This window comes from Chinchilla lanigera, unplaced genomic scaffold (assembly GCF_000276665.1).
Source record: "Chinchilla lanigera isolate Chin_1 unplaced genomic scaffold, ChiLan1.0 scaffold00056, whole genome shotgun sequence".
In the NCBI taxonomy this organism is placed as follows: Eukaryota; Metazoa; Chordata; class Mammalia; order Rodentia; family Chinchillidae; genus Chinchilla; species Chinchilla lanigera.
In genome coordinates, this window is record NW_004955457.1 from 4,079,353 (window position 1) to 4,107,162 (window position 27,810).

The 27,810-nt window shown below is 37.2% G+C and overlaps 2 protein-coding genes across 7 annotated transcripts in view; one reads left to right on the forward strand and one right to left on the reverse strand.

The window, feature by feature from the left end:
• Erbb4 (erb-b2 receptor tyrosine kinase 4) overlaps positions 1 to 27,810 on the forward strand; it is a gene marked incomplete at its 5' end in the record, with an annotated part of 1,058,248 nt that overhangs the window by 901,448 nt on the left and 128,990 nt on the right.
• On the reverse strand, positions 22,294 to 25,159 carry LOC102026077 (chromosome unknown open reading frame, human C12orf71). Of its 2 annotated transcripts, XM_013520737.1 has the most exons (3): positions 24,290 to 25,159; positions 23,879 to 23,885; positions 22,294 to 23,124 (listed from the first exon to the last, which is right to left on the reverse strand). In XM_013520737.1, exons 1-3 carry the CDS (start codon positions 25,019 to 25,021, stop codon positions 23,012 to 23,014), a joined length of 852 nt encoding a protein of 283 aa, XP_013376191.1. In that variant the 5' UTR covers positions 25,022 to 25,159; the 3' UTR covers positions 22,294 to 23,011. The 2 variants fall into 2 exon arrangements, with proteins under 2 accessions (XP_013376191.1, XP_005396993.1); XM_005396936.1 differs by lacking the exon at positions 22,294 to 23,124 and having other exon boundaries at positions 23,180 to 23,885.

The window sequence follows — 27,810 nt, forward strand, 5'->3', positions numbered from 1 at the left end:
AAAATAATATATATTGCATACAGTATTCATAAGGATAAGACCATATAAAATGCTAGAAATACTGCTTAGTCTAAAGAGAGAATAGACATTATTTCTTATTTGGGATTGTATGTTAAAAGAATACAATAAAAAAGGCACACATATATATAGTTAGCATACCGTAATGATGCACAACATAATGATACTATTTTTAAATCTTAGATACAAAAGATTTGACATTTGTTCTCAGGCCATGCTGAATGGAGGCTAGGAGCCAATCTCATATTCAACTTTCTGTATTTCTGAGCTTTGAAAGAGAAAACTTGCCTCTCTCATCTTCCTCTACTTTCCTACACAGGTTTCTAAGAGGCAATTTGTTCTGCTTGTGCTCTTATGGCTTCTAATTTTCATGTTAGAAAATTGGATTATTTGTAGTATTGAAAACATGTGAACTTACCAATGTACTCGTAGAAAACGGAGATCAAGGGTAATTCATGGAATAAGGCAGTCTGTTACTAAAGATGAGCAAAGAGAAAATTCTAATCCTTCCATCTCAAGAAAGGCAAGGTCGGTATTGGTTTGACCTCCTATTACTGCACAAATTTCAGTTCCTGACTTCTTTTCCAGGGAAATAATGTTTATAGCTTTTTCTTCTGCTGCTGCTGTATTTACGAAGCATGGGTACTGAATGTAGGCCACTATTTTTCAAAATCTTACACCTTTCCTCAGATTTAGTTGGCTTATTTTACTTTATTGTCATTTTTTATTCTGGTGCTTTATTTAATTTGGATGTGGGGTTATTATAGGCTTTCTTTTTGGGTGACAGACAAGTCCATCAGAGGTCTACTATATACTTCAACATGATTCTCAGGTGGTCAGATTATGTCGTAAATTCATTCACCTGAAAATGCTTCTGAAAGGAGATGGAAATAAAATCATTCAGTAGTTTTAAGAATTAAAATCAACCTAGTATGTTTAAACAAGATAATTTAGGTTCTCCCTATGGATAAAGATATTTTCAGTAATACTTTTACAATTGATTTCCAGCAGTTATATTTTCTGAGAAAACTTGTATTCCTTCAAATGTTAGCATGAATATTAGGCCAGCTTAATAGTTTTCTCAAATAATTATTTTGATTTTGTGTTCTGTTTTGTTTATCCCAAGTTTCTGTTTCTGGTCCAGATTATATTCCTAATTAAAGCTAATGAAACATGAACTTTTGTGTGGCTCATGGAGAAGTGTCAGCAGAACCTTTAAGAAAAGTTTAGTGGTAGAGTGAGGGAATTATTGGGAGTGGGAAGTGGACAGATAAGTCCTGGCTTAAAAACAAATAGTTCACCATCTTGGTAAAAGAACAGAACTTTTATGTTAAGAAATGGATTCCCCTTCTGTACATAGATATGAAGTCTTCCTGAAGTCTTGAGTGTCTTACACAAGCAGAACCTTCATTTACCATCTTTCTTTCTCGTTTCCATTTTTCTTTAGCAGTAGCAGCAGAGTGAAAGGAGACTGTAATTTCTTCTTCAGTAGAGCCATTTTCTTTTTCATGAATACAAACTGACTTCAGGTTAGAGTGTCTGATTCAAGTCAAATGTAGGAACTTGGTATTGACACTTCTATTTGCTTCTGTTCTAGAGCAGATTCTGCATGTAGAGATGACCTAGTCATATGCACATATATTCAAACTACAAAATTTTAGACAAGACGAGAGAAGGAACAGACCCTACTAACATTTTACAAAAGGTAAAATTGGCATCTGTCCTTACACTTAAGAATTGTAATACTGACTATTAATTCTGTTTGCAAGTTTGTGAATATCAATAGGTTAGGGGGGCTTTCTCAAAAAGTTTTGACAAAAAGAAATTTTTATCTTTTATATAAGAACAAAAATGAAATGTGAAGAATGAATTTTGAAGAACAAAAATGAAATATGAAATGAGAAGTCATAGTATTAGTGGCACAGATGAGCACCATGTACAGATAAATCTCAATTAAAGTTAAAATGGAAGTATTTTTATAACCATAAAATCCACTTTTTAGAAGTAAAAAGAGCAATAGCTTATTATTTATTATTTTAACTGCACTATTTAAATTTGGATGCAATATATAGTCTGATGAATCATTATTATATCTTTTGAGAAATTCAGAGGCAGGAATCAAACTCAGTAGTAAAATTTTTTGCACGGTAAATAGCTCCGGGGAATCTTCTTGAATCACGATGGAAGTTAAGCTGTAGGTAAAGAACTGATGCCTGAAACACAGATGCCATTGATTATTTCATAGAGATTCAGTATTTGCTATTGTTTTTCACTAAGGAGGCTGCCTACCAGGTGAATCTTTGTAAAGTCTGTCTATATTTAGAGATTTGACAATTGAATACCAAAGGACAGTTATCTAAATCTTTGTCCAACAAAGAGTGATTCATTTATTTAATTAATGTTAAGACAATAAAGTAAGCATATTAGTCAGGTTCCTCTCCAGATAAACAGAACCATAGGATTTCAATAGATAAAGAAATAGATTTAGCACAAATAATTAGTCCATGAGATTCTGGAAGCTGAGTCCCACGATCTGCTGGAGACACGTGAGAACCAATTCTGCAGTTTCAGTCCCAGTTCAAAAGCTGGGAGCCACCTGAGTGGATGGTGTATTAACCATCCAAAGGCCAACAGGCATGAGCTCCTAAAAGGGTTCATGTTTCAGAGTCCAAATGCAAGAGAAAAGTGATGTCCTAGTTGAAAGGGAATTGGGCAGGAGATCTTCCCTTACTGAAGAGTCAGCCCTTGTGTTCTGTTCAGTCCTTTGGGTGATTGGAGAAGGCTGGCCCCCCAATAAGCAGGTTTCCATCAACTTTATTCCCTTTACCAAGGCAAATATTAATCTCACCCAGAAGCACTGTCAGACACATCCGAAATAATGGTCAACCGAATATGTGGGCCCTCATGGCTCTGTCAGGCTGACACAGAAACAAACCATCACACTGAGGTATGGGGTAACCAGTCCCATCCCAAGCTCTGGAAACTCAAAAAGAGGACAACTGAAAAACTATATCACAGCTTCCCTATTCCACCGAAGAAGGTGAACACAATAACTGAGAGAGAGAGAGAAAAAAAAAAAATACTACCTCATGTAGTGAAGAGTGAGGGGGGAACCTCCTGGTAATTCATGAGAGCTGAGAAGGAAGGAGTACAGGGTCCCGCATTCTGCTCTGCCACATAACATCTGCAATGAGGAGGCAAATTCCTCACTGCCTTTGTCTGTTTCCTCATCTGTCAAACGAGTACAACTTCAACACTGTTGTAATGGGTAAAAGCGGTCAAACATCATGCTGCAAAGCTGCTGCCAAGGTGCTGATGCTAACAGACGTCATTGGAATAGCAAAAAGTACTTTATTTAATGTTTACTATCAAAATTAGTTAGGGCTTCTTCAGAAAGCCAGTGTAACATAGAAGGAAAAACCTGAGTCTTACACAAACAAGGATGCAGATTTTAATCCTCAATTATAGTTTTGAGACTAAGACTCATTTCCTACTTTGCTAAGTGACAGAACTTCTACCTGCATGACATATACCAGCCTATGTTTATCAAATCTCAATTAATAAAGAAACAGACAGGAGCAACTGATGCTAATCTAAAAATGAGAAGTCTTGCTGAGTGTTGGTGGTGTGTACCTGTAATCCCAGCACTCAGGAGGCTGAAGCAGAAGGAGCCCCATGAGTCTGAGGTCAGCCTGGCCTACAGGGTGAGGTTAAGGCCAGCCTGAAATACAATAGTGAGACTGTGTCAAAAATTGAAAAAAAAAAAAAAAATTTACATAACACAAATATATATTCTTTCTTCACTTGTACTAATTAATTATTATACTCATGAATGTAATAAATAGTTACCAAAATATACTATGATTATTATAGAAAAACATATTTTGGATTTAGAAAGATCTACTTTGAATCTCAATACAACCTATTATTTTTTATAAATTTTGAGTTTTCTTAAACTCTCTAAACCTCCTTACCCGGAAATCAGGGCTAATAACACCCACCAGATGAAGTTGTTGTAACATTTAAATAAAATAATAAAGTGGGTCAATATATTTCCTATTTCCTGGTACAATAGTGACTTTCTAAAATATTGATGTTTTTGTTTGCTTGTCAATTTGGGGTATTTTGCTTTGTTTTTGAGGCAGGGTCTTGCTATGTAGTACAGGCTGGCCTTGAACTCATTAGGTAGTCCAGGATGGCTTTGAACTCATGGTGATCTGCCTGTCTCAGCCTCCTGAGTGCTGTGATTACAGGTGTGCACCACGATGCCTGGTTTTATAACAGTGGCTTTAAAAGATTCCATAGAACAATGCTGATAGCCTTCCATTTTAGAAAATTGTCTTGCATCTCCATAAATAAAGGTTCTCTTAATATTTATTCAATGGGACTGGGGATTTAACTCAGTGGCACAGCGCCTGCGTGGCAAGCCCAAGATCATGAGTTCCATTCCTGGTACCAGGGGAAAAAAAAAAAATTATTCAAGATTGAAAGCAAGTCTGACCGAGAACTTTTGTTTTTAGCACTTCCTTGTGTTAAATTATAATAAACTTGGTCTAATACCTGATTCAAGGAACATCACAGTACTTCGTTCTTTTCTAAGTTATTCTATAGCGTTGTAATAGAATGGTGGGAGGATAGTGGCAAAGTTGGTTGAATGTTACAAACTTTTCTAAGATGAGTAAGTCCTGGAGACTTATTCAGTCCTAAACACAATGACTACACTTAATAACAATGTGTTATATACTTGAACTTTTCTGAAAGAGGAAATCTCAAAGGTTCTCACCACATACACAAAATAAATGGTAAGTAGGTGAGATGAAAGTTATGGTGGGTAAATGGCGATAATCATTTCTCAGTGTATATATCAAAACCTCACACTTTACTGTTTTCCTAAATATACTCAGTCTTTACTTGTCAATCATTCTTCAATAAAGCTGGGGAAAATGTTCCAGTTTGAGGCACACCTATCAGAATGGGTGAGGAGCATTGAAGAATCTGAAGAGGTACACAGTGGTTACAGAGACTTTATTTCCATTTTTGAGAATTTGTAAGGAAAAGCACATAAAGGTGTGGCTTGTTCTGCCCCACAGTAACACAGGTCTCTAACCCATTTGTTGTGCTTACACGATTAGACCTAGATAGGCTACTCAGAGTAAAATGGCACTTATCCTCTCTTTATTTCAGAGCAGCAAACACAATACACCAACTCATGTCTTAGTAATGTATTATGCTAGATATATACTAAATAAAATAAATTAAAAGTGACACTGAAAGAACATGGCCCAGAAAATTCCCTTCGTTGGACAGGTGAATTTTTAAAATTGACTATCAGAGCCTATTGAAATTTCGGTGCAGGAAGGAGCTACAAAAGATAGAGGTCCATTTCTTAAACTTTTCTTGAAGTTGTGGGTTTTTGTCACGTGAAATCTTACTTGAAACCCAAAATAAATAAAATTGCACCATACCCAGCACAGCCAAAGAGTGTTGAGAGTGTTTCACAGAAGCCGGAGGGTTCCCCAGTGCTCACAGAGCCAGCATTAAGACTCTCTAATGAGCCTGTATGGGATTAGGGTGATCTGAAGCCTACACAGGCGACAGTGTCCATTTAAATTCACCCCCCAGCCACCGGGGTTTCCCTGTTTGGTTGAGTTGACACCACTCCCCAAACCTGCAAGACTCCTGAGCACATTGTTTGGAATTTAGGTGAAATGACTACCACAGTATTGTAATTAAAGGCAAGGAGGGAAAAGTCACATTCCTTTTGTGGTAAGTTTTTAAAGGATCTAACAAAGTTTTCTCCATATGGAATTTTAAATCAAGGAACTAGCTTAATTTTGCTTCCAAGTACCTTGTGTTTTCAGCTTACTTTCTAAAGGATTTTGTTTTTTAATCTCCTCTTTCCACCAGTAGTTTTCCCTCTCAATCTTTATATCAGAATGCCTTATAGCATCACAACCTCCCAAACTGGTGATAAAGCACCTGGCTGAATTTGAATTGTGTTTATCCTCTCCTTGAAACAATCTCATGCTTTCTTATTTATATGCCAAATTCTCATTGCCTTAAAGGAGGATGATATACAAAGTGTAGTAAAGGATAAGAGAGAATCTCAGTACCACCACATGAAAATAAAGTTTATTGAGGCAATTTCTAGAGCACAGGTCCCTGAATTGCACTGAAGGCTTAATTATTTCCTGGGGTTTGCATGAAATATGAAGATCTCTCACTTAGACAAGAAGTCATTTCTTTTTTTTTTCCTTGTCTAACCTATAAACTGGCAAACTTGCTCTTCGCTTTGCTTTGCCTGTGGCTTTGTCTGGCGTGCTGAGCAACGCTTGTAAGTTACCCCTTTCTATAAATGGCAAAGTTTTCATTCAGCTACTATACAAATGCAGAAAGTAAAGGACTTAATTTCCTTTCTGTAAATTTATGCTTCAGCTAGTACTTTTAATGTACTTTTTGACAGAGAAGTGAAAGCTATCCAATCCAAATGGAATAAATTGTACTTCATATGTTTAAAATGCTCACAATTACATCTATTAGTCAGGACTGTGTGAGGGCTGGCATTGTCGTAGATTTTAGGAGCACAGTGATTTTCTCCAATGCAGAATCAAAGTACCAAGACTGGCAAATCTAGTTTATCGCTCCCCTATGGCTCCTGTTTCTAAAACTGTAGAGGTAGGTGGATGTTACCATACTGCTCTGAGGAAGTTGAGAAATATATTCACGTTCTTTCAGTTGTATGCATACTAAGCTGTTTTTCCCACAGATTTCAGGATGTTTCCAGGAATTTAGAGAGACAAGACAAGCATTTTGCCACAGACAACAGAAACAAAGTATGAGGTCAAGCGACTTACCTGAAAACAAAAGCAGAGTACTGGAACTAAAGACAAAGCACTGATTTACTGCTTGCTACACTGGACTGAGGCCACATTTTTCTCCAGTTAGCTCTTTTTTGGAAAAGTTTAAAGAAAAATCTTTTATTTGGGGATAATTGTAGATTTTAGAAGATTGTAGGGTTTTATAAGTAGGAAGTTACAAAAATTCTAAGTAGAAGTTCCCTTTGCCCTTCCTCCAGTTTTCTTAAGGATAGCATCTTACAGGAGACAGTACAACACCAGGAACAGGAAATTAACATGTTGCAACCAACACTGCATTCATATCTCACAAGTTTCACATAAACATGTGTGTGTGTGTGTGTACTTCTATGAAATTTTGTCACATGTTCAGATTCATGTAATTAACACCATAATCAAGATGCGGAGTTCTTTTGTGACCTCATGCTGTCTTATCACAGCTACACTAACTGCCTACTTCTTTGTTTTTAATTGTACTACAGTTTTAGCCTAATCCATATTTATTATAATGTCATTTTAAAAAAAAAACTACCACCTGAACTTGTGTCTTGTACATTAAAATAGATATGCCATACTCAGGGCCCAAAGTTTGATTCCAGTATTAGTAACTTGGAAATTTAATTTCAAAGGATATCTTCTATAGATTTGCACAAAAATATTCTAGAATAGTGACTGTTAAATAGAAGAAGCACTTGGATTGTGTAGTTATGTGACCTACAAAAGATGCAACTGTCAAATAGGTAGGACTCTATTTGATTCTCTTGCAGTTACTGAATTGGAACTCCTGTACTTATACTACTGCTCCCTCTAATTACCATAGGAAAGTGGTTTAGCAGGTCACTGGCTGTAGCAAAGACAAAGCCCAAACTGACCTAGAAGGGCATAGAGCTAGCAGGGAGGATAGGTAGCTTCTATGGGAGAAGCAATTAAAGCCCAATGCTGATTTTCTCATTTCTGAAAAAGTTCAGTAATTTGGAATGATTTATTTAAGATCATTCCTGGTAAAGCAAGATATAAACAGATTGCATGATATATATGTGTACATGTGTATACTCACATCCATGTGCTAATATACATCAATATAGCTAGGTATGTTATATTTTACTCTATCTTGAATTTCAATAGAAAAAATTATATTTTAAATGTAGACCAGCTCTAGTAGCTGAAATTCTACAGTACCAAATTTATTACATCTGTATGAGAAAGGAGGTAGCATGTTGGTAGCCATTAGTGCCTTGATTAAACAATATTTCTATAAAACTTCACTTTCCACCACCTAAATTTGATTGACTAAAAAGAGCTGATTGGCAACTGTTTGTTATTCTTCGTTAGGCTAAGGTGAGAGTTGAACAGAATATATGTGTTGTCAAAACAAAGGGTGAGCTGAGCGGTTACAAGCAGAGCAGCTATGGATCAAGGATTTTATCCTTTGTGAAGGAGCGTTCCCTGAGCTCAGGCTCTACTCATGACAGGGCGAACAGAGAGTGATCTTAATGATAGTCATCTATCAGGCAGCCATACTCGAAGCTTCAGGATCCTGCTATTCCCCATGCTCTGTGCCTTGACAAGGCTAATTATATAATTACAATACTATATCACCCACTCTGGTACACTTGCACTGGCAAAGACCAGAACAGGGACTCCGATGGTCATCGCCCCAAGCAAGCACATTAGCACGGATACAGCTCACTAATGGGGCTGCTCTATTAAAAATTGTACTACATAAGGTTTAAGCCAAGGATTCTTTCATGAGCTCCCTTGTAGATTAAATGCCAGACCGAGTTGAGCTCTCAAATTAGAATTATTTTACAATTTAAAATAAAATCAGTGATTCCTCTTCTGTGTTTTTGCATCCTACTGGGTATGGTTTAAGATTTACCAAAGCTTTACTACTAACATGAAATAGAGTATAGAAAGCTCTCACCAATAATACCAAAACAGCTAAATAAAAGAATATCCTCAAATTAATTCCAAGATGACATTAAGTAGTTCCATTAAAGTCTAGATAAGATTTGTGGGGAGGAATCTGTGATTTCATTTCCGTCTTAGTCTGGGAACTGGTTAAATGGGAGACTTGGTTTATGAAATTTTATTGAAATTTTCTTTGTTTAATTTATTCAGTGAAGTTTCAACTGAAGTCAATAAAAATGTCTATCACTACACTAATGATATATACTTTTCTACTTTACTTTTCATACTATAAAAATACTGAGTCTCGCTATTTATTTTGCTTTAAAGATTTTACATGTGTATTTCCTCAAAGGTTTGGTCAATCATTTCAGAACATCTGTCTGAAGTGACTTTGTTTCTGCTATCAACAGGATGAATATAGGATGAATCTGGAGTACGGCAATCACTAACTCCAGAGTGTAAAGCCAAACCGTGTTTCTGGTAGAGTTGAGGAACTTTAGTGAATTTGTCTCACCCATCCATGCATATCGCAGTGACAGATCAGAATGGGGCGTGCTCTGGGACAGATTGCCATAGTTTGGTGTCACATAGATCCAAAAGACAGTTCAGAGCAGTAACAATAATGGAAGATAGTGACTCTTATACCTCATTAAACTGCGTCATTTGTAAAGTAAACACAATTTTATAACAATAAAATTAGCTAATATTTGCATTGAAATTATGGGAAGGACATTATTTTTTCACAATGAAGTATGCGATAGATACTATTAAATGTTTAAATAAATTGATATATGTAAAGAACCTAAAACAATGCTAGGTATTTACTGACACTAATCTTACCTACTATTATCACTCTTGTTATTACTGTTTATAGTTTTCCTTTAAGAGAACAAACCTGAGGAGGTCATATCACATATCCTGAGTCATACAACTGATAAGCATGGGTCTGTGATCCTGCCCCAGTTTGCTTTCCCAGCTTTGAAGCATTTCCATACTGCACAACACGACGGATGGCATAAGGCAGTGACCTTGGAGTAATAGTACTCACGTTGAACTGGCTTTTCACCTTAATTAGATAACTGAAGGAAATGTTTCCTGCCATAACCATTAGAACTTGAAGTGTAAAAATTTACCTGGACCAGGTATCTTGTACTGTAATTCCGTGGAGAATGTGCGAAAGCACAGGCTACGTACATTGAATAATGAGCTGGAGGGCTATATTCCCAGCCTCCTGGGAGGCTGAGATGGGAGTATCACTTGAACCACGTAGTGCAAAACTAGCCTGAGAAACAGCAAAACCCATTTCAAAATAAAAATAAATAAATACATTAGTAAACATATTCAAGAGAGGTGATACGAAATTGCATTAGCACTCTCCTTTGAGAACAAGCCAATATAATATGCATAATACCTGCAGACTCTAATTACATAAACATGGGTCTTTTAGTGGGTGGCTTCTACAAGGACAATAGTTGCTTAGTCTCTTGCTTAGTCCCTTGCTTAGTCTCTTGTTACAGTTGCTCATGATCTTGTTCACAGGAGTGCTGTGGTATCTGCTCACAGAGTCCTCACAATTTCATCAGTCACCGAGGGAGAGGTATTAGAAAAACTGCTTAAAAAAAAAAACCCTTAAATTCTCCAAAAGACTGGCCTTGAAAAACATTACAGAAAACTTGTTTAAATCAAATTCAAGATACTGAAGGAGGACCTGCTAGAGTCCCTCAACATTTCATTATAAGCCCACATTTTCCAACTTTAGTATTTGGCTGTAAAATTTTCTGTGGATCATGACACAGAACACAAAATTTCAGCCCAAAGCAATTTTTATTATCATCCTTCAAGTATTGAGATTTTTCCAAGTTATGATTGTCTTTAAAAATACCAGAAAAGTCACTTACTTTGGAGGACACCCACACATTTCCAAGTCCTTTATAAAATGAAACACTATAAACAATTTTTTCCTCATGAGAAGCAAAGAAACAAATAATTAGCATACCAAGGCCTGAGGAGAAAATTCTGGGAACCTCCTTGGATTTGTGTCCTGTAGTTGAAGGGCTAACTTGGTATTTATGTTGAGATTTTTAATGTTACACTAATAAGGTTTTCGAGAATTTGGCACCAAATGAGTACAGTATAAAAGAAATTGGATCATAGTCAAGGGAAAATTATAATATAGACTGAAAATGCAACCTGTAGAATAATATTCTCAAAGTCACTGACATTGCTGGCCTTAGTGCTTTGTGTTTCTGCTTATGTGTATTTGTGTGTGTTTGTGTGTGTGTGTGTATTTGTGTTTTGTTTTCCTACCGGTGAGTGTCAGATAAACTGATAAACAATTTAAAAATTGAGAAAACTTTGAAGTGCACTCATAGAACCAGAAATTTTATCAACTAATCCCTATTGTAATGTAATAATTGAATTTCTCAACAGAAATTGCTATATTAGAAGTTACAATTTTTTCTATCCTCAAATCACATACAAAATAGCAATGGAAACTATAGATCATCTTATTCTGTCAGCTTCCTTTCTCATCACTCTAAATATGAGCAATTTATGAGGAAAATTACCTATGATGTACATTTCCCTCCTGGGATTGAATGAATCTACATTGAGTCAGGTAAGGTGGGTAAATTTATACTCTCTATCCATGAAGAAGTGTGATTTTCAGAATCAGATGAGATCAGTCCAGGGGCAATTTTGGCAACTGCTAATTCTAAAGTACTTAAAAATGCATTTTTTGTGCATATGTTAGGAGGAATCCATATTATAAATATATAAAGAGATTTTTTTTTTTAACTAAGTAAGAGAAGTTTTGCTACATTGGCTACTTTGCATTAAAGCTGTCAATTTATATTGTTAGCTCCCTAATGTGACTGGAATAAAATACAAATTTTCAGGACAAGTTTTCACTTGCCTCACATTTTCATTGATGTATAAGAGTACTGGATGGTATTCTACTAGAAGACATATATACACACATGTAGATTTTACATATCTCTGCATGAATACGGTCACAAAGAGGAAGAAAAAACAGGTAAAGGATCATTAAGAATCCTTGAGCTAAAGCTTACATGTGCATCACTGGCAAGCCAAAGAGCCACGTTCTGATTTATTATACACTGTGCTGACTGAAATTATCACAGCTGATTACAGGTTTTAGCCACAAATAATGTTCCACGATACCCCTGTAATCAGAGTTTAGCAGATTGCTCCTGAAAAAGAACTGGCAAAATTTCTTAGTCTTTTTGGTGTAGAGAATTTCCAACAATTTTCTGGTCTTCTTGGTAAATTATGTCCTATAGCATAATAATGAATTTTTCTTCTATGTCTTTGTCTTGCAGTATCTGTGTATCTCTGGCTCTGTTTGGCTGCATCCCCATGCCCAGATTCAGAGTTTATTGGCCCAACTCTACTCTGTCCTCGGCCTATGTAGCATAATGTTTATTGGGAAGTATAAACTGCCAACTTAGTATGAAGCATGACAGAACCATAGGAAAGACCCTTGAGTCATGAATCACAGTTCCATAGGACACTCAGGGAAAGAGGAGAGGAACGGCTATATAAAATTGAAGTCAGAATGCAAGAACAGCCTTCTTGTCTTCCATTCTGAAGTGTGCCAACCAGGAGCACATAGTAGGGAGATAGTTTTCCTGGAATGTTTTAGGGAAAGAAGTCTAGGGGCAGCCACAAAGGACTGCTTCATTCTGATGTCCAAGCAGTTTAGCACAGAGAAAACTGTTCCAGCAACCTGCAGGCCATGTGCTATGTTTGTCTCTTTGCCTAAGGCACTCACCAATTATATGTGCTATAAATGTAAGTACATCTCCCTTCCATAAGCAAAAGTAAAGGGACTGAATGTTTTTGTGTGCTGTGGTTTATTATAAAAGATGAAGCGTTCCTTCGTGGAACTATATAATAATCCAAGAAGGTACTGAGGAAAACAAAAGAGTCTAAGTTATGAGATCTGTCTTTTTCTCATTGCTGAGACAAAACACCCAACACCAAAAGTTTAAAAAGGAAAGATTTATTTGTCTCACAGTTTGTAGAGGTTTCAGTCTATAGTCAGCTGGTTCCAGTGCAGGGTGGCATGGCAGAAGAGCATCACAGGGGAGAAATAATTCATGTCACGGCAGGGGAAAGGCAGGAGGCAATAAGCAGCAACAGCTTACCTCTCCCTTCTATCACTTCCAGGATACCCACATTTTGGGCAGTGCCACCCACACCCAGGGTGGCCCTTCCCATTAACCACACCTAGAACTATGCCACACCAACCATTGAGCTAGTTTAGTAATTATGTTCCCTGAATCCCAGGGTCAAACATTCTAGATCCAGCCACCCGTGAGAAGCCACGTCTATGACTACATGAGGCTTTGAGGGGACATGTAGATACATGCCTAACAGGATCAATGACAATATAAAAAATGTGGACCCTATCTCCATCATAGATTATATCTTTGATTTCATTACACTTAATTTTTCTGAAACTTAGGCTCCACTTTTGCAAACTGGTAATAATGCAAGTATTTAGCTTGTAGAGTTGTATTAACATAACTCTACGTATAAAGACTTTAGATGAGTGAGCTAACATATATAAGGAACTCAACTTAGTACAGGGCCTGAGACTTAAGGAGAAATTAATGATGCCTCATATATCATAAGAAATCGATGAGCTACACAGTGAAAATATTGATGAATATGATATATTTAACAGTTAAAACAAACCAGTGCAGAAAAGAACTTTTGAGAACTTTTAAGTTAACTTTAACTCTAATGAAAGTGCACATTAGAGGAAATTGCAACAACTGTAATTATCTGCATTTATCACACTGGATAAGGACCTTATGAAGAACATTGGCTGTGCCACAGGAAAACAAAAGGATCCAGATAACCTATTACAAAGAATTCCCCTGCAAGGTTAGATACTGGTACTCAACTAAACATTGTTAAGGAGAAGGGAAGAGCTTCATGACTTGACAGGAAAATTCGGGAGTGAATTGTCTTTCTGATGTCAGAGAAGACAAGTGAGACCAATCAAATTTAACTGCATCTCATAGTGAAACAAATAAATGTTATTAAAATAATAAATCTGTCACTTCCACAACCTGGACTTAAATGTCCTAACTAGGAAACTAAAATTGATATAGGAACAGAAGAGACCCAGAATAACAAAAGCAGTCCTGGGAAACAGAACAAAGTGGGAAGCATCTCAATTCTGGACTTGAAGTTACACTACAAATCTACAACATGGCACTGTCACAAAAGCAGACATGAGGGTCAGTGGAAGAGAATACAACATGCATGGCTCTCAAAATCCGTGGGGTGAGGATTGTGAAAGGTGGTGAGAAGGTGAAGAAATGAAGACAAGATACAGAAAGCTGGGCTCAGGTGGAGTCCTCCCTCCCGATGGGAGGAAAGACTGCTGAATGAGTTTCTTTATACATTTGGCAGGTTGATGTCACGTGACACCCCTTTGCCTAGCAATCTGTTCCTGCATTGTCTTGGGGCTTGGTGTTCTCTGCAGCTGAGCAGCTCGTTCACATTGCTCACCTCAGGTGCTCTCTGTTCTCGGGACTGGCCTTGCCCCAGCTGCACACATGTGATCCACCTCCAGCTTCAGCTGCTCCCCACAGCCTCCCAAAATTAAAGACCCAATCAAAAAATAAGCAAATGAAATGAATAGACACTTTACCAAAGAAATACCAATGACCAATAAAAACATGAAGAAATGCTCAACATCACTGACTCTTAGAGAAATTCAAATTAAAACAACACTGAGATTCCTCTTTAGCCCAGAAAGAATGGTCATCACCAAAAAAACCAAAAAAAAAAGGACCGGGGAAGGTGGGGGGAAAAAAAGAACCCATCCATATTGTTGGTGGGAATGTAAAGTAATACAATGATTCCTCAAAAAGCTAAAGTAGAAATTTCATTTGACCCAGGTAAAGTGTTCTACATATCTTCCCAAAACTGTTAAAGACATCATGCTGCAGTGATGCACGCATAACATGTCTATAGCAGCAGAATTCCTAATATCTAAACCTTGGAGGCAGGCTGTATGTCAATCAACAGATGAATGGACAAAGAAAATGTGCTATTTACACACAATGGGATACTAGTTTGCTGTAAAGAAAGATGAACTTAGTCACTTTTAGCAAAATCGGTCCATTTGAGACTAAAATGTCAAGGGAAACAAGTTAGACACACATTAAATACCACATGGCTTATATTAGAAAGATAAAATATAAACAAAGAACAAAATGATGATTGACAATAGGTAGCACAGTGAGAGATGTGTCTAAAATAGGAAGAGGATGGAGAGATGGAGGGCAGGGGAAGCAAGAGTAGGGAAAGAGGATGGAAATAGGAATGAAGATGTGCTATGTCCAGGTACCGACTCCCACAGGAATGCAGTCATTTTGTGCTTCAAGCATTCACTAAAAAAAGGGGCAAACATATCATGTTTTCCTAATGTGTAGAATCTGAAGAAGATGACAAAGCTAAAGGAACACTATCACTAGACGAGAGAAAGGAAATAAGAAGAAAGTGGGTTGTAATGGTGGGTAATGGGGGAAGGGCATAAGCCAAACACATTATACACATTACCCCCACAAAAAAGATAAAGTTGAAATGAGATGGAATGAGAGGATAAGGGAGTGATGTGACAGAAAATTATTAAGATGTACTATATGCACATAAAAATCTGACCAATTGAAAGTACTCATCTATATAACCAGTATGCACTAATAAAAAAAATGTGAAAAAAAGACATGGTATAAAAAGAGGTAGCTGATAAAGACAAAAAAAGCAGCTTGAGTTCTTATTTTATTGGAAAAAAAAGAATTTGGATGTGAATTAGTAGCTACAAAGACAAATTTGAAGAGCAGATTTTTTTTTTTAATTCTCTGGTTTATCAAAGTACTGGTATTCTAAGGAGGAAATAGCATATGTCAAAACATCATATTTGATTGCAAATGTCTGTATTTGATAAAACAGTAAAAAATGAAGAGTTCTTATTATTTCACTTGAAAAGAAGAATTTGGATGTGAATTTAATAGTTACAAAGACAGATTTCAAGAGCAGATTTTTTTTATTTTGTGGTTTATCAAAGTTCTAGTTTCCTAATGGGGAAATAATATATGTCAAAAAATCATATTTGATTGGAAATTTCTATATTTGATAAAACAGTAAAGAAATCAAGCAATATCATATTGTATTCAGCCCCAAACAAAGGCAAGTGATAACATTCTGAGAGACAGTCACATAGAAAAAAAACAAGAAAATAAGCCCCTTCCACTGGAAACCAATGAATTTTGTCATGTGTAGATTTAAAAGAATGATCATGACAGCATTACTTATTTTGTGAAAAAAACTTTTTTTATTCAATGGAAGAAAGGTAAAAAATAATTTCATGATAAGATTATAGGAGAATAACAATAGTTAATATATTGCATATTATTTTCTTCAAAGTAGTTACTCAGAGTATAAGATATGGATATAAAAAATTCTCCAATTAAAAAAACTTTCATTAGTGCCACTGTTCAGGATTCAAAACTCAGCTAAAAATGTCATCCTCATCTTAAATGCTATGCAGAACCTTTGCTGTGCCTATCAGATGTTTACCCTTTTCTCAAGACTCAATGACAGAATTCTTTTATAGAATTTAAACCATATGTTTACTAGATTGCATTGCATTGTAATTATTTCTACAAGTTGTTCTTCCCTACCAGACTGTGATTCTCAAAATGAGCACACTATATGGTCTTCACATTTGTTTCCACCAGCTTAGCAGTGTTTACGACAGGACGAGTGTTTAGAATAAGTACGCAGTGACTGCATCTAAGAGTGTGTGTGTATAACATACATACTGAATACATATTAGCTGGTGAATTGAGGACAGCAATCAAGGATAATATCCTGGGAGCAGGTATCCTTATAATAAAACTTTGAAAATGAATAATAGACAAAATGAGCTTCAGTTGTTTATATAATGCAACAAATTGGGTATCAGAAATATCACCAAGATTTATTAAACTAGAATTTGAAAAAGCATTTTGTCTACCTTATGGATCAAAGATCTTCACAAGAAAACTGCATATAAAATCAAAGACAGACACATGGTAAAGACTGACATAAAACTTGGAAACAAACTTTATCACAAAGGCCAGCCTGCTTAATGAATTGATGTTGTATTAGGTTCAACTTAATGACTTTAGAAAGGACTTTTAAAATGAACATTTTCAGCATGAGAAAGAATGATTCCACTGTTTGGAGAGGGCATAATAATAACATAATAATAAAGAGGATATAATAATAACAATAAAGAGGACATAATAATAACAATATAGTAAAACTCCCTCTTCCCTTTTTGGGATGGTCATCTTCACAAGCCTTCTGTGGCTTGGTTAACACAGTAGTAAAGCATTAGACAAATGAGGACATATAGAGGCACTATGTCCTTAGAATGAATTCAGATGAGTTATATTTCAAGGTAGCCAAGGGATCCATGGTATGTTCTTGCAATGTTAATCACAGTTCCTGAAGTAGTACAGAAATCAGGATGAGGCTAGATATTTACAGATTTTTGAAAATGGTTCCTCAATAGCACCAGAGAAAGAAGAAAATGGGGTAAATGTAAACAAAAGTTGTCTTTGTATTATACAATTCACTACTCATTGAAAAAATGCACATCCACTTGGAATTTTTCTACTTCTATTACTTTTATTAAGGCCTTTAACTCAATTCAGACACTATTTTGCATGGTACAGATATAAATTTTAAAGTTCCCTTAAGTATATTTAATCTTGAGCTATATTTTAATGTTATATTGGGAAACTATATTTATCTTTATATTACAGCAATGTACTTAAAGGAAACACACTTTCCTCAAGCTTTTTATCTTTTTTTTCCTGAATAAAAGTAATCTTAACATAAAAGGACCAGTAAATTTAAGTTTTCCTTTGGAAGAAAATATTTCTATACTGAAGTGACTGTTTTAAGAAACTGGATAATTTAACATTTTATTCCTTTGAAAAATGATTTACAAATTATCTTGTTTATCTTACCTTTCTCATTGCCAAACTACACTGTTTTGAGATTGTTTTCATCTTAAATCCATCTACAAGGATAAAATTTTTCACTTTTTCAGAAATTTCAATTAATTCAAGAAATGTACAAGTCAATTTAGACAACCCGGCAGAAATCATGCATTTTACTCTTTGTTCTTTTAAAAGGCCTTATCATAAGCCATTGTCGTGAATGGAAAGAATACATTGTTCCTTTACTATTGGGAAAATCATGAAAATGTTGAAGCCTTTGAAAATGTCAAGCTCTTAGTAAACAGCAGCTTACAGATCATTGAAATCAATACTTCATTAATACTGTTTTATAAAATTTTTGAAATAATTAAAAAGTCAAAAAACTTTCACTCTTCCCTTGTGTATATAGAGAATTCCATCTTTAGAATTGTTTGTGTTTTTAGAGTATCCATCTTGAAGATTACATGAAGTTATCATTGCTGTCATCAAGGAGTAAGGAAAATGTTTGTCCTGATTATTGCAGTTGTCTTCTCTCTCCTTTGTTCTCTTGGGTTAGGAAAATAGTACAAGGCCAGAGATTGATATTATGGTACACTTTGAGTCAAAACCCTCTCTTCAACTCTGTAGTCCACCCAGAAACCTAAGTCTTAGGAACTCAGAGTGAGGTGAAGCTAAATTATAATATGAAGGGATATGCCTCTACTATTTTTTTCTTTATCTCTTTCTCTTAGTCTTTAGCAGTTTGCTTTCCTTCCGATTTCCTTCCTCCCTATTTCGTTCTGGATTTCAATAATTCTACATTCATATTTGCTGCGGTCCATGGTTATTCTCATCTTTCCATACTATCCATCCATTCACTGAGGTGTCTCTGGATTTCAGGGTCCGAGGAGTGAGCTGCTTCCAAGAGTTTCCTTTCCAGGTTATGTTTGTTTTGTTTGAAAACCTGCATCTTTCCCAGTGCTAGACGTGGACTCCACACTGCCTGATTCGGGGTTACCCAAATGTTCACAATTTAAAGTTGGGTAATTCCCATTCACAATGTCCTCTGTACATCAGTTTTGACAAAATAAACGATACTAAACTTCTAGTTCATTTTAGATTCAGAAATCAAATGAATGAGCTGTGAGAGGGGGAGTAATTTCATTGCCAAGTTAAACATATTGATTCCTGGGAATTTTCTTTCAACTTGAAAATTTTAAATTTGAAAATGTGAATCATTTTCTCTTCATATACAGTTTTAGGACTTTTCCAAGGTACTACCGTAGGAAGAAGACAGGGAAAAAGAATCACAACTCAGTGAAAATAGTGATAATCATCTAACATTATGCTGTTTAGGGATACAAAAGATCAGCTGGACTTCAACTTGCCTTCCCTACTCAATTTTCCCATATCATCCTAGCATTCCTTAAGGTTAAAAAAAAAAAAATAAGAAAATGCATCTTCAAGAGCATACGGAGGCCTCTTAAGGTCCATAAACATTGCTTATAAATACATATAATATAATTACTTTAATTAGCTTTAATGACAGTATAATATAAGATCCAGCAACCAAGGTTGAAACTGGCTCTGAGTTTCAGGAGATCTAGTTCATGGTTGGCTGGCTCCACAGCAGATGCATTACTGCCAATGGGTGTGGTGGAAGAGAGATACCTAGTGCAGAGGGGCCAGGAGGCAGAGCACATAAGGAAACAGTACCAAGGCGGAGAGACAGAACCAGACACAGTGTCCAAGGTAACGCCTCCAAGAAAAATCCAAACACACCCAGAAGTATGCGTTAATCCTCTGGGCAGTGCCCAAATTCAGTTGCCCTTACAGCCTAACCATCACATTCTATCCCTTTCCAATTTGATACTCAAATTTTGAACAGTCTAAAGCTCCTTGTGAAGAGAGAAAGATTCCAAAATGTTTATTCATTTTTAATTTACTAGGAACTGCTGCATTTACCCTGGAAATGAATCTAGACATTGAGATGATTTTAGTAACCCATATTACACTTTCTATGCTTACACATGCATGCTTGCATATATTTTTTTCTCATTATGTTCATGACAGCAGTGTTTCAGAGAGTATATTAACCCATTTTAGAGATGGGAAAGCTGAAATACAGACTTGCTGTTTTAAAGCTTACTTAGCTACATGGTAGTAAAATCAAAACTATTACCTACAATTCTTGGTTCTAAGTCCAGATTATATTTTTAATGTACACCTATGGAAACTAATTTGGTAACTGAAAGGCGATTAATATCTAAAGGTAAGAAAAAGAATAGGAAAGGAGTGGGAGTCCCCTACATATAGGTCTGGCAATGCCTCACCTGTCAGGACCAAATATATTTTTCCATCAGCAAAGTATTTAATAATATGGTGATATTCTCAGAATAAGTAATTTCTTTTTTAAAATTTCGGTACAGCTCTTATTAAACCACAAAAATGTACCACATATTACAGGTTTACAAAAGAGGTGCTTAAAAGAACAAATGTGTCCAATTTTCCCTGTTGGAAACAAAAGTTACTATGACAATAAAGGGAACTGCTCAGTCACACACAGCTTCTACGGGAACAGCGGTGCTGAGGTAGAATGTAGATTTTCTGGATCACGTTCGATGTGGTATACATTTCCCTGGTGATGACAACAATACAAAGACCAAGGTTAGCCTGTTAAATGAAATGTGAGCCAGAGCTGGGCACTTGCAAGTGGCTGCTGGCACAGTTTTAGGTGTCCTGCCAGCATCCAAACCCACAGGGTCATTTGGCAGTCAGGTGTCATTAGTCAACTCTCTCCCACCCTCCCTCATCCCATCTGTTTTCATCTAGCCTATTTGTGTAAATTACCTCTCAGTATGCAGCAGGGCGCAGTCTAGTCATGTATTTTCCTCCTACTCCTTTGTCTTTTTCATCCCCGACTGCTCATTTAGGCTTATACCAATCATTTGACCCAAAATTTAACATGAGAGGCAAGGTAATGGTTCCAATTAATATTATTACTGTTACAAAGCAGCGTCCCTTATGACTATGGTAGAGAGACCACTATGGATATTGTAATAAATGTCAAAGATACAGTTTGCCACTGGCCATTCAAATCATGATTATTACCATCAGAGACCAAATGTAATGATGCTCTTTAAGAGGATGTAGCATTTGTGTAATTTTGTGTGGACATTTTGCCAAGTTAATATCTGAAGAGATTCTTGAGAGAGCACTGCTCCCACCTTTTCAAAAGGAGATAAAATCTGATTTCTCTTGAGTTGACCGTATCACTTACTAGCATTTGGAATGCCCAGTACTCTATGATTCCTTTGAATACAATCAAGTCATAAACATAACTGTCTCAATGCCACATGAGGAAAGATTTCAGGATCAGCCTGCACTACACAACCAGTATTCTGTAGCACAAAAGCAATTCAGGAGAAATAATTATTATGTGGAAGCAACTGAGAGCAAGGCTTTCGTACTCTGGAAAAGATTTAAAACTGAAAGGACTATTTCCTAAGGGCAAATAAGAATAGACCACAGCAAATAGCCCTGCCACTGCCTTTCCAGCAATGACAAATAATGAGTCATCTTGGAGCCATAGTTTGCTTGTTGACATCTAACTCCAGTTTTCATGGAATCATAGAAAAGTCAGTCTGATTGAGGTCTTTCTACCTTTTATGAATCTGGACCGTAAAGATATTCAGTCATATTTACTGTACTTTGTTAAGTTTGGTTTTTATGACATATTTGACCAAAGACATAAGCCCATGGTTTTTAACTCACTGTTACTTTGTTGTAGATAGATGCATTTAGGAGAAAAAAGTGAGCAGTTGTACTGTACAAATAAGCAGCCCTCAGTTCTATTTCAGTGTATTTTAAAGTTGGTAAGACCCTGAGAATAATCTAGATTTGTCATTGGTTGATTGATTTAACCTCTGAAGTCACTGGAAAAATGGTTTTTCTTGTCTATATGTAAATATTTTCAATGGTAAATAGCCATTTTCTGTGGGGTGGGAATTGCATTTTTAGATAATCCTGGCTTTTTGACTGTGAATAATATTAACCACACTTAAACAGTTAATTCAGTTTTTCCTTTCTAAAATCCAACTTTAAACTAATGTAAGGATTACAATTACTCAATTGTTTGAAGGCATAAGAGTGTGTAAGAAAGTGTGTAAGAAATTTTTTCTTACATAAAGTGTGTAAGAAAAATGATAAAATAACCTAGCAATTTATATCTGCAAACAGATATTTGAAACTGACTAAAATTTGTAAGACTTAGAATGATATATCATATAAAATAAAAAAGATTAAGTAGCTATACATTTTCATTGGTGTAAATAAAGACAAACTATTTTATAAAATATGCTAAATATTTATTACATATGTAAATATATACTACATGTTAAATATAATGTAATGTTATAAATGATAATTTATATACATTAAATAACAAATATTAAATATTGTCACTTGTAAATAAATACATAGAAATGTGAAGAAAATATATGGAACAATATAGAAGTTAAAAAGTTTTAACACTGTTATCTTTACTGTATCACACATTTGACAAAGATAGGGAGAAAGATAACTTTTTATTCTGTGTACTGTTTATATAGGTAATTTCTTATCCTAAAATTCAAGATTGAACACTAAAAATAATTTTGAGTAATAGAAAAATGTCAGTCATTGAAACTTTAGAGTTCAGACATCTTTTCTCCTCCACTCTTTTTGCTATAATTTCTTCTTGAGGTTTGTTTAGCTTTGTTTTGTTTGCCCAGTTAGTGCACAAAACCATCTCACCTCTGTCCGTGAGTTTCGGAAGTGACGTAATATTATAAGTGTGATGGAATGTAACATGGCTCCTTTTTTCGTTCAGGTTTTCTATAACTACTTTGTGCATTGCAATTTTCTTTTAATTAGAACCATGAATTATAATGTCCAGTATTGTCTCTTCTCCTCTTGCCTTTTGTATATGCATTCAAAATTTTACACTTTTATACTAATACTTCTAATACCACTAATACTTTCATACTAATTATTTTATGCTAATACCACTAATTATTTTATACTAATGCCAGTAATACTTCTTATCCTCCCAAATCCATGCTAAAAGACACCTCCTGTAACTTAGTCCAAAGGCTGGCAAGCTCTCTATAAAGGTCTGCATAGCAAATATCTCAGACTGTCTCTGGTTTCTAGCTACCCCTCTCCCTCACCCTTTTATCTTCCTTCCCTTTTCCTTCTCACCTCCCTCCTCCTGCCATCTCTCTCTTGCTTCCTTGTCCAGTTACTCTTGTTCTTGTACTTATTCTTTTTCTGTTTCTTCTTTCTTCCTACAAAAACATAAAATCATTTCTTAACTTATAGGCCGCATAAAGAGGTCTGGATTTAGAGTAAGAACTGTGTTTTGCTAATCTGCGTTCTAGTTAGTTTTCTCTTTATCTTCCATCTCTTCCTTCTCTTCTCCTTTTTATAGATATTCTAAAAGACAATATATAAATCCTGAATGTTCTTCAAATATATTTTCCTAGGCTTAATGGAACTTTCAGTGGAATTATCTCCTATAGTTAAAAAATGTTACTTTCTGATAAAATCTGAATAAACAATCAAATACTATCCCACAAAACCAAAGTTCATTCCCTTTGAATTCCTGGGGCAGATTTTACTAACAAATTTATTATTAAAGATTATTCTATACCTTTCAAAATAATTTAGAAAAATAACATTTATCTTAATGAGAAACAATAAACCTATGAGGATTGTCGAAGCAGGGCTAGCAAATATTTTTAAAATCTCCAGATGTAAGGTTGTCCTCATTTTTGAGGAGTTATTCTGGTTGGATCTTCTTATTTCTGAGAAATCGTCTTCTCTTTGGTGTCTGATGCTGGTGGCTCTTGGTGACCTGCTCTGGGTTTTGTCGTCTTTGCAGAGTCAAAAGGATTCTCTTCCGCAGCCAGCGGAAGACCTGTCCCACTCTCAGACAGCTGGTGGTTGGTGCATCAGAAATCGTGTCCTCCTCCTCCAGCTGTTCAGAGAAGGCTGAACAGGTGTCCGCAGTGCCCTTGTTTTGGTTGCCAGTCTTCTCACCTTCCATCTGCCAAGAAAAGGAGGCTGAATTAGGTACACATGATGCCAACAGTAATGGAACTGATATTCACTCATTTATGAAATTGATATCCTTTTACTAGAAATAGCCTGATTATAAATGGAGAGTTTCAGTGCTCATTAATACTGAAGAACACAAACTTTTTTTTTTTAAGCTTGATTATCCCTTCTCTTTGTTCTTATCCTCTCTCTCCCTCAGAGCTTCCTTGGTATTTTCTCTGCCTCTCATCCCTAAGTCCTTTCCTTGCTGTCTTCCTTCATCTTATGCTAGTCTCTTCTGACATACATCATCCAGCCCTGCTTCACAGAAGTTTACTACAGGCTTCCTGCTATCCACCCTGGCACGCACATCAGGCCTGTCCCTAACACTCTGCGAGGCCTCTCTATGCTCACCTCAGCAAGTTCCTCTTCCTTACGCATCCGGGGAATCTCTGGGACTTGGATAATGCCTTTGTTTGCTGGTGATTTTCTCCTGGGCAAGTCTTGGCCCATGTCATGGTCTTGATGACTGACCCGAGACATACGTGGAGTGGAGCTTCTGCACAGTTTGAGGTCTTCTACTGGAGTAAGTTCGAGGTAATCAAAGGCATTATCTTCATTATTTCTCCTATTTTTTTTCTTATTTTCTTTGCCATATTTTTTACTCTCATTGTTGTCTTTTTTATTTTCTTCATCATCTCGGTGAACATCCTGAAATGTTTTAAGCAGTTTCACTAGTCCATCCAGTTTGTCCTCAGTAAGTCTTGTTTGGTCTTTGGGACACCTGTTCAGCAACCCCTCACCTCCACTTAGGTTTTCATGAGCTGTTGACTCTTCAAAGTCATCATTATCGGCCCAGGCCACGATAATGCCCAGTTTGCAAATCTGCTGTGGGTTGTCCTGAATTAGATTTCGTTGACTTATACGTCTGTTTATACTTTCTGTTCCCCACGTGCCTTGGATAGGAGGGATGAGGTTGACTGAAGAACATACATTGGAAGTTGAGTCTTCAAGAAGAACTGTTTCCTCGATGGAAATGTTGTCTTCACAGGGGAAATAGCCCACAGAGAAGCTCAGAGTAGACGTGATTTCAGAGTCGCAGTCCCCCATGTCAGGGGAGTCGCTTCTAGGAGACGAGGATGCCATGGAATTCAAAAGTCAATATGAGTGTCTTGGCCAACACCGGAAACTTCCGGGGATGGGGAGATGGACGATAGGAGGGTGAGATTCGCCGCCAACTCTGGGAGAATAAGCGGGAGATGTGAGAGGTACTTCAGCATTCAAGACTCCGTGGCTAATGGTCTAAGTAGGTCATAATCCGTGTTCTACGACTGTTGGTCACCATGGCAATATCAGAAGCCAATAGCCAGAAGGTGGGGATAGAGAAAAAACGGATAGGAAACGGTAGGATCTACCCCTTATTTCCAACATATTGTGTATACATACCCTGCAGGCAGAAGAGGGTCCCTCGTGAGGCCAGAAAGAACAGTGCAAGTTGCGGAGTGGGTGAGGGGGTGGGGGTGGGATGGGGGTTACTTTCGGTTTGTTTTGAGAGTGTACAAGATAGTCCCTGTTTCAGGAGAACTATGCTCCTCTCTGGGGAGATCCACATAGAGGTCCTGGTATGGGACAGGGTGGTAACTATAACAGAAGGACCTAAAACTCACAAGAGGACAAAAATTAGCAGCTTGTGCAGGTAGGCTGGGAGTGGGTAGCAGAGCAGGAAAGTTGTTCTAGAGATAGCTTCTGATCAGAGAATTTATGGATAAGTAGAGAGGAGTAGAGCGAGTTGACAAAAGAGACAGACAGGGAACCTGATGTGGTGGCACAAGGCTAAGGGAGGGACGTGCACCAGGGCGCAGTTTCGGCGAGAACATACCGCGGATGAGAAGCTGCCTTTGCTGTGGGGCGATCAAGCTCAGTGGGGGACGCGGGCTTTAGTGAGGCTGCAGAAGGCTTTTTTCTCTGCTGGGTAACCTAAATTTTATCCTCTAAGTAGGCAGGGATTGTGGCCTTCATCTACGTGATACTCTTCCAGGGAGTTAAAACATACTGCAGTAATTCTAACTCCCTAATAAATATTAAAATATATTTTGGAGATAATTTATTTTTTATTGTATTTTAAAGATAAAAGAACAAAATCATATTGATAAACACACAGCCATTTACAAAAACAATAAAACAAAAACAATCAGAGCAATACAGAATTTCAGACAAGGTGATAGGAAATTGACATGGTTGGTTTTTTTGTTTGTTTGTTTTTTGTTTTTCTCTGGTACCGGGAACCGAACTCACGACCTTGCGCTTGCCAGGCAGGCGCATTTGCCGCTCAGCTAAATCCCCTGCCCTTGACGTGGTTGTTGTATTACATATTGATATCTTCGAATTCCTTACTCAGATAAACAAATATAAGCATGTAAGATTGATCAGACAATTAAACATTAACTGTTCCTTTCAATAAAGCAATAGACATCGGTAGTACAACTACCTTAGCTTTCCTGTGTGTACATATACATATTTTCCCTTCTTTTCTCTTTTCCCTCACTCAGTTGGTCTTTCTCTTGATCAGTTTCTTTCCCTCTCAATTGGACATAATGTAAAACACAGCAAACTTCCAAAGGACTTGCCCGCATGCGCGTTCCTGGTTGGCACGAATGAGATGCCAGCGCTTGGATCTGTAGGGGAGGAGGCAGACTGTGCTGCGATGAAGAAGAAACGGAGGAAATGAAGCGGGAACAGAGGCCGCAGTGTGGGGAAAGCAGGAAAGGGAAGCACGGGCAACGGTCAGTTTCTGCATCCCTTCTCCTAATGAAAGAATCAATCCAGGGGCAGAGGTTCAAAGTACGAGTGGTTGGCTGCTGCTTTCGCAGGGTGAGGGCTGAAGGGATCCAGTGCACCGGTAGCGGGTAGGTTACAATAAAAGAAGCTGCTCACCCCCTGACCTGAGAAGGAAAGTGAAGATGAGTGTGTCAGAGATTGCCGTGGGGAGGAGGAATGGCTCTTGTTTCTGCCTAGGCTTCTGCAGGGAGGCCTCTGCCTTTGTCCTGCAAAGCAGCCAGGTGTCTGTGACTGGGATCTCTGTCCTGGTTCTCCTTGCTTGTTGTATGCTCCTATTATCTGTCTCCACAGTGTTTTCAGGAACCCGAAGTGCCGAGGTCCTTCTGGAAAGGGCGCTTTGCCCACAGGCTGGTCTCTCCTGGTTCTGCCCCCCTGACTACTTTCCCTCACCCTTTCTGCCCTGATGGCCGCAGGAATCCCGGTGGGGTTTCACTGAGTGAGGCTCCTGCTGATCTTGCCTGTCCCTCCGTCCACACAGCCACTCCCCCTCCGTGGGTTCCTCCGGGGTGGAGGTAGTCACTTTCATGATCTGTGTCCAGCTGTGCTATTCTGAGGACAAATGTGAGTGGCATAGGATGGGAGGCTTTTGTTTCTGTTTTCTCAACTAAATAGGGAACCTCCTCTACAACCAAATCCGTCTCATTAAGTACAGTGCTAATACGATCTGGTTGGCTCTGAACAGTTGGAATAGTGTTTCTAGGTTCCATTTAGAGATGTATATAGAGCATCAGGCTTTGTGTAATGGGTCAGTTCAGTTTTCTCACAGTAAAGTACCCGTATACTTTGGAAGAACATAATCTAAAATCTACATCGCTTAAATTTGTGTTTGGTTGTTTCATTATGCTTCAAATTTTAAGTCGCGCTAAAAGAAGCCATAAGATATTTTGAGCCAGACGTGGCGGGTGCAGGCCTGAAATCCCAGCAATCAACAGGCTAAGGCAGGAGGATCGCTACATTTTCTAGGCCAGCCTGGCCTAAATAGTGAGTTCAAGGCCAGGCTCAACTACAAGAAAGACCCATCCTGAGAATCTCTGGAGCAACAGAAAATGTGGCCACTAGAAGCTCTTGGGATCCAGGGCCACAGGGAAGAGATGGAC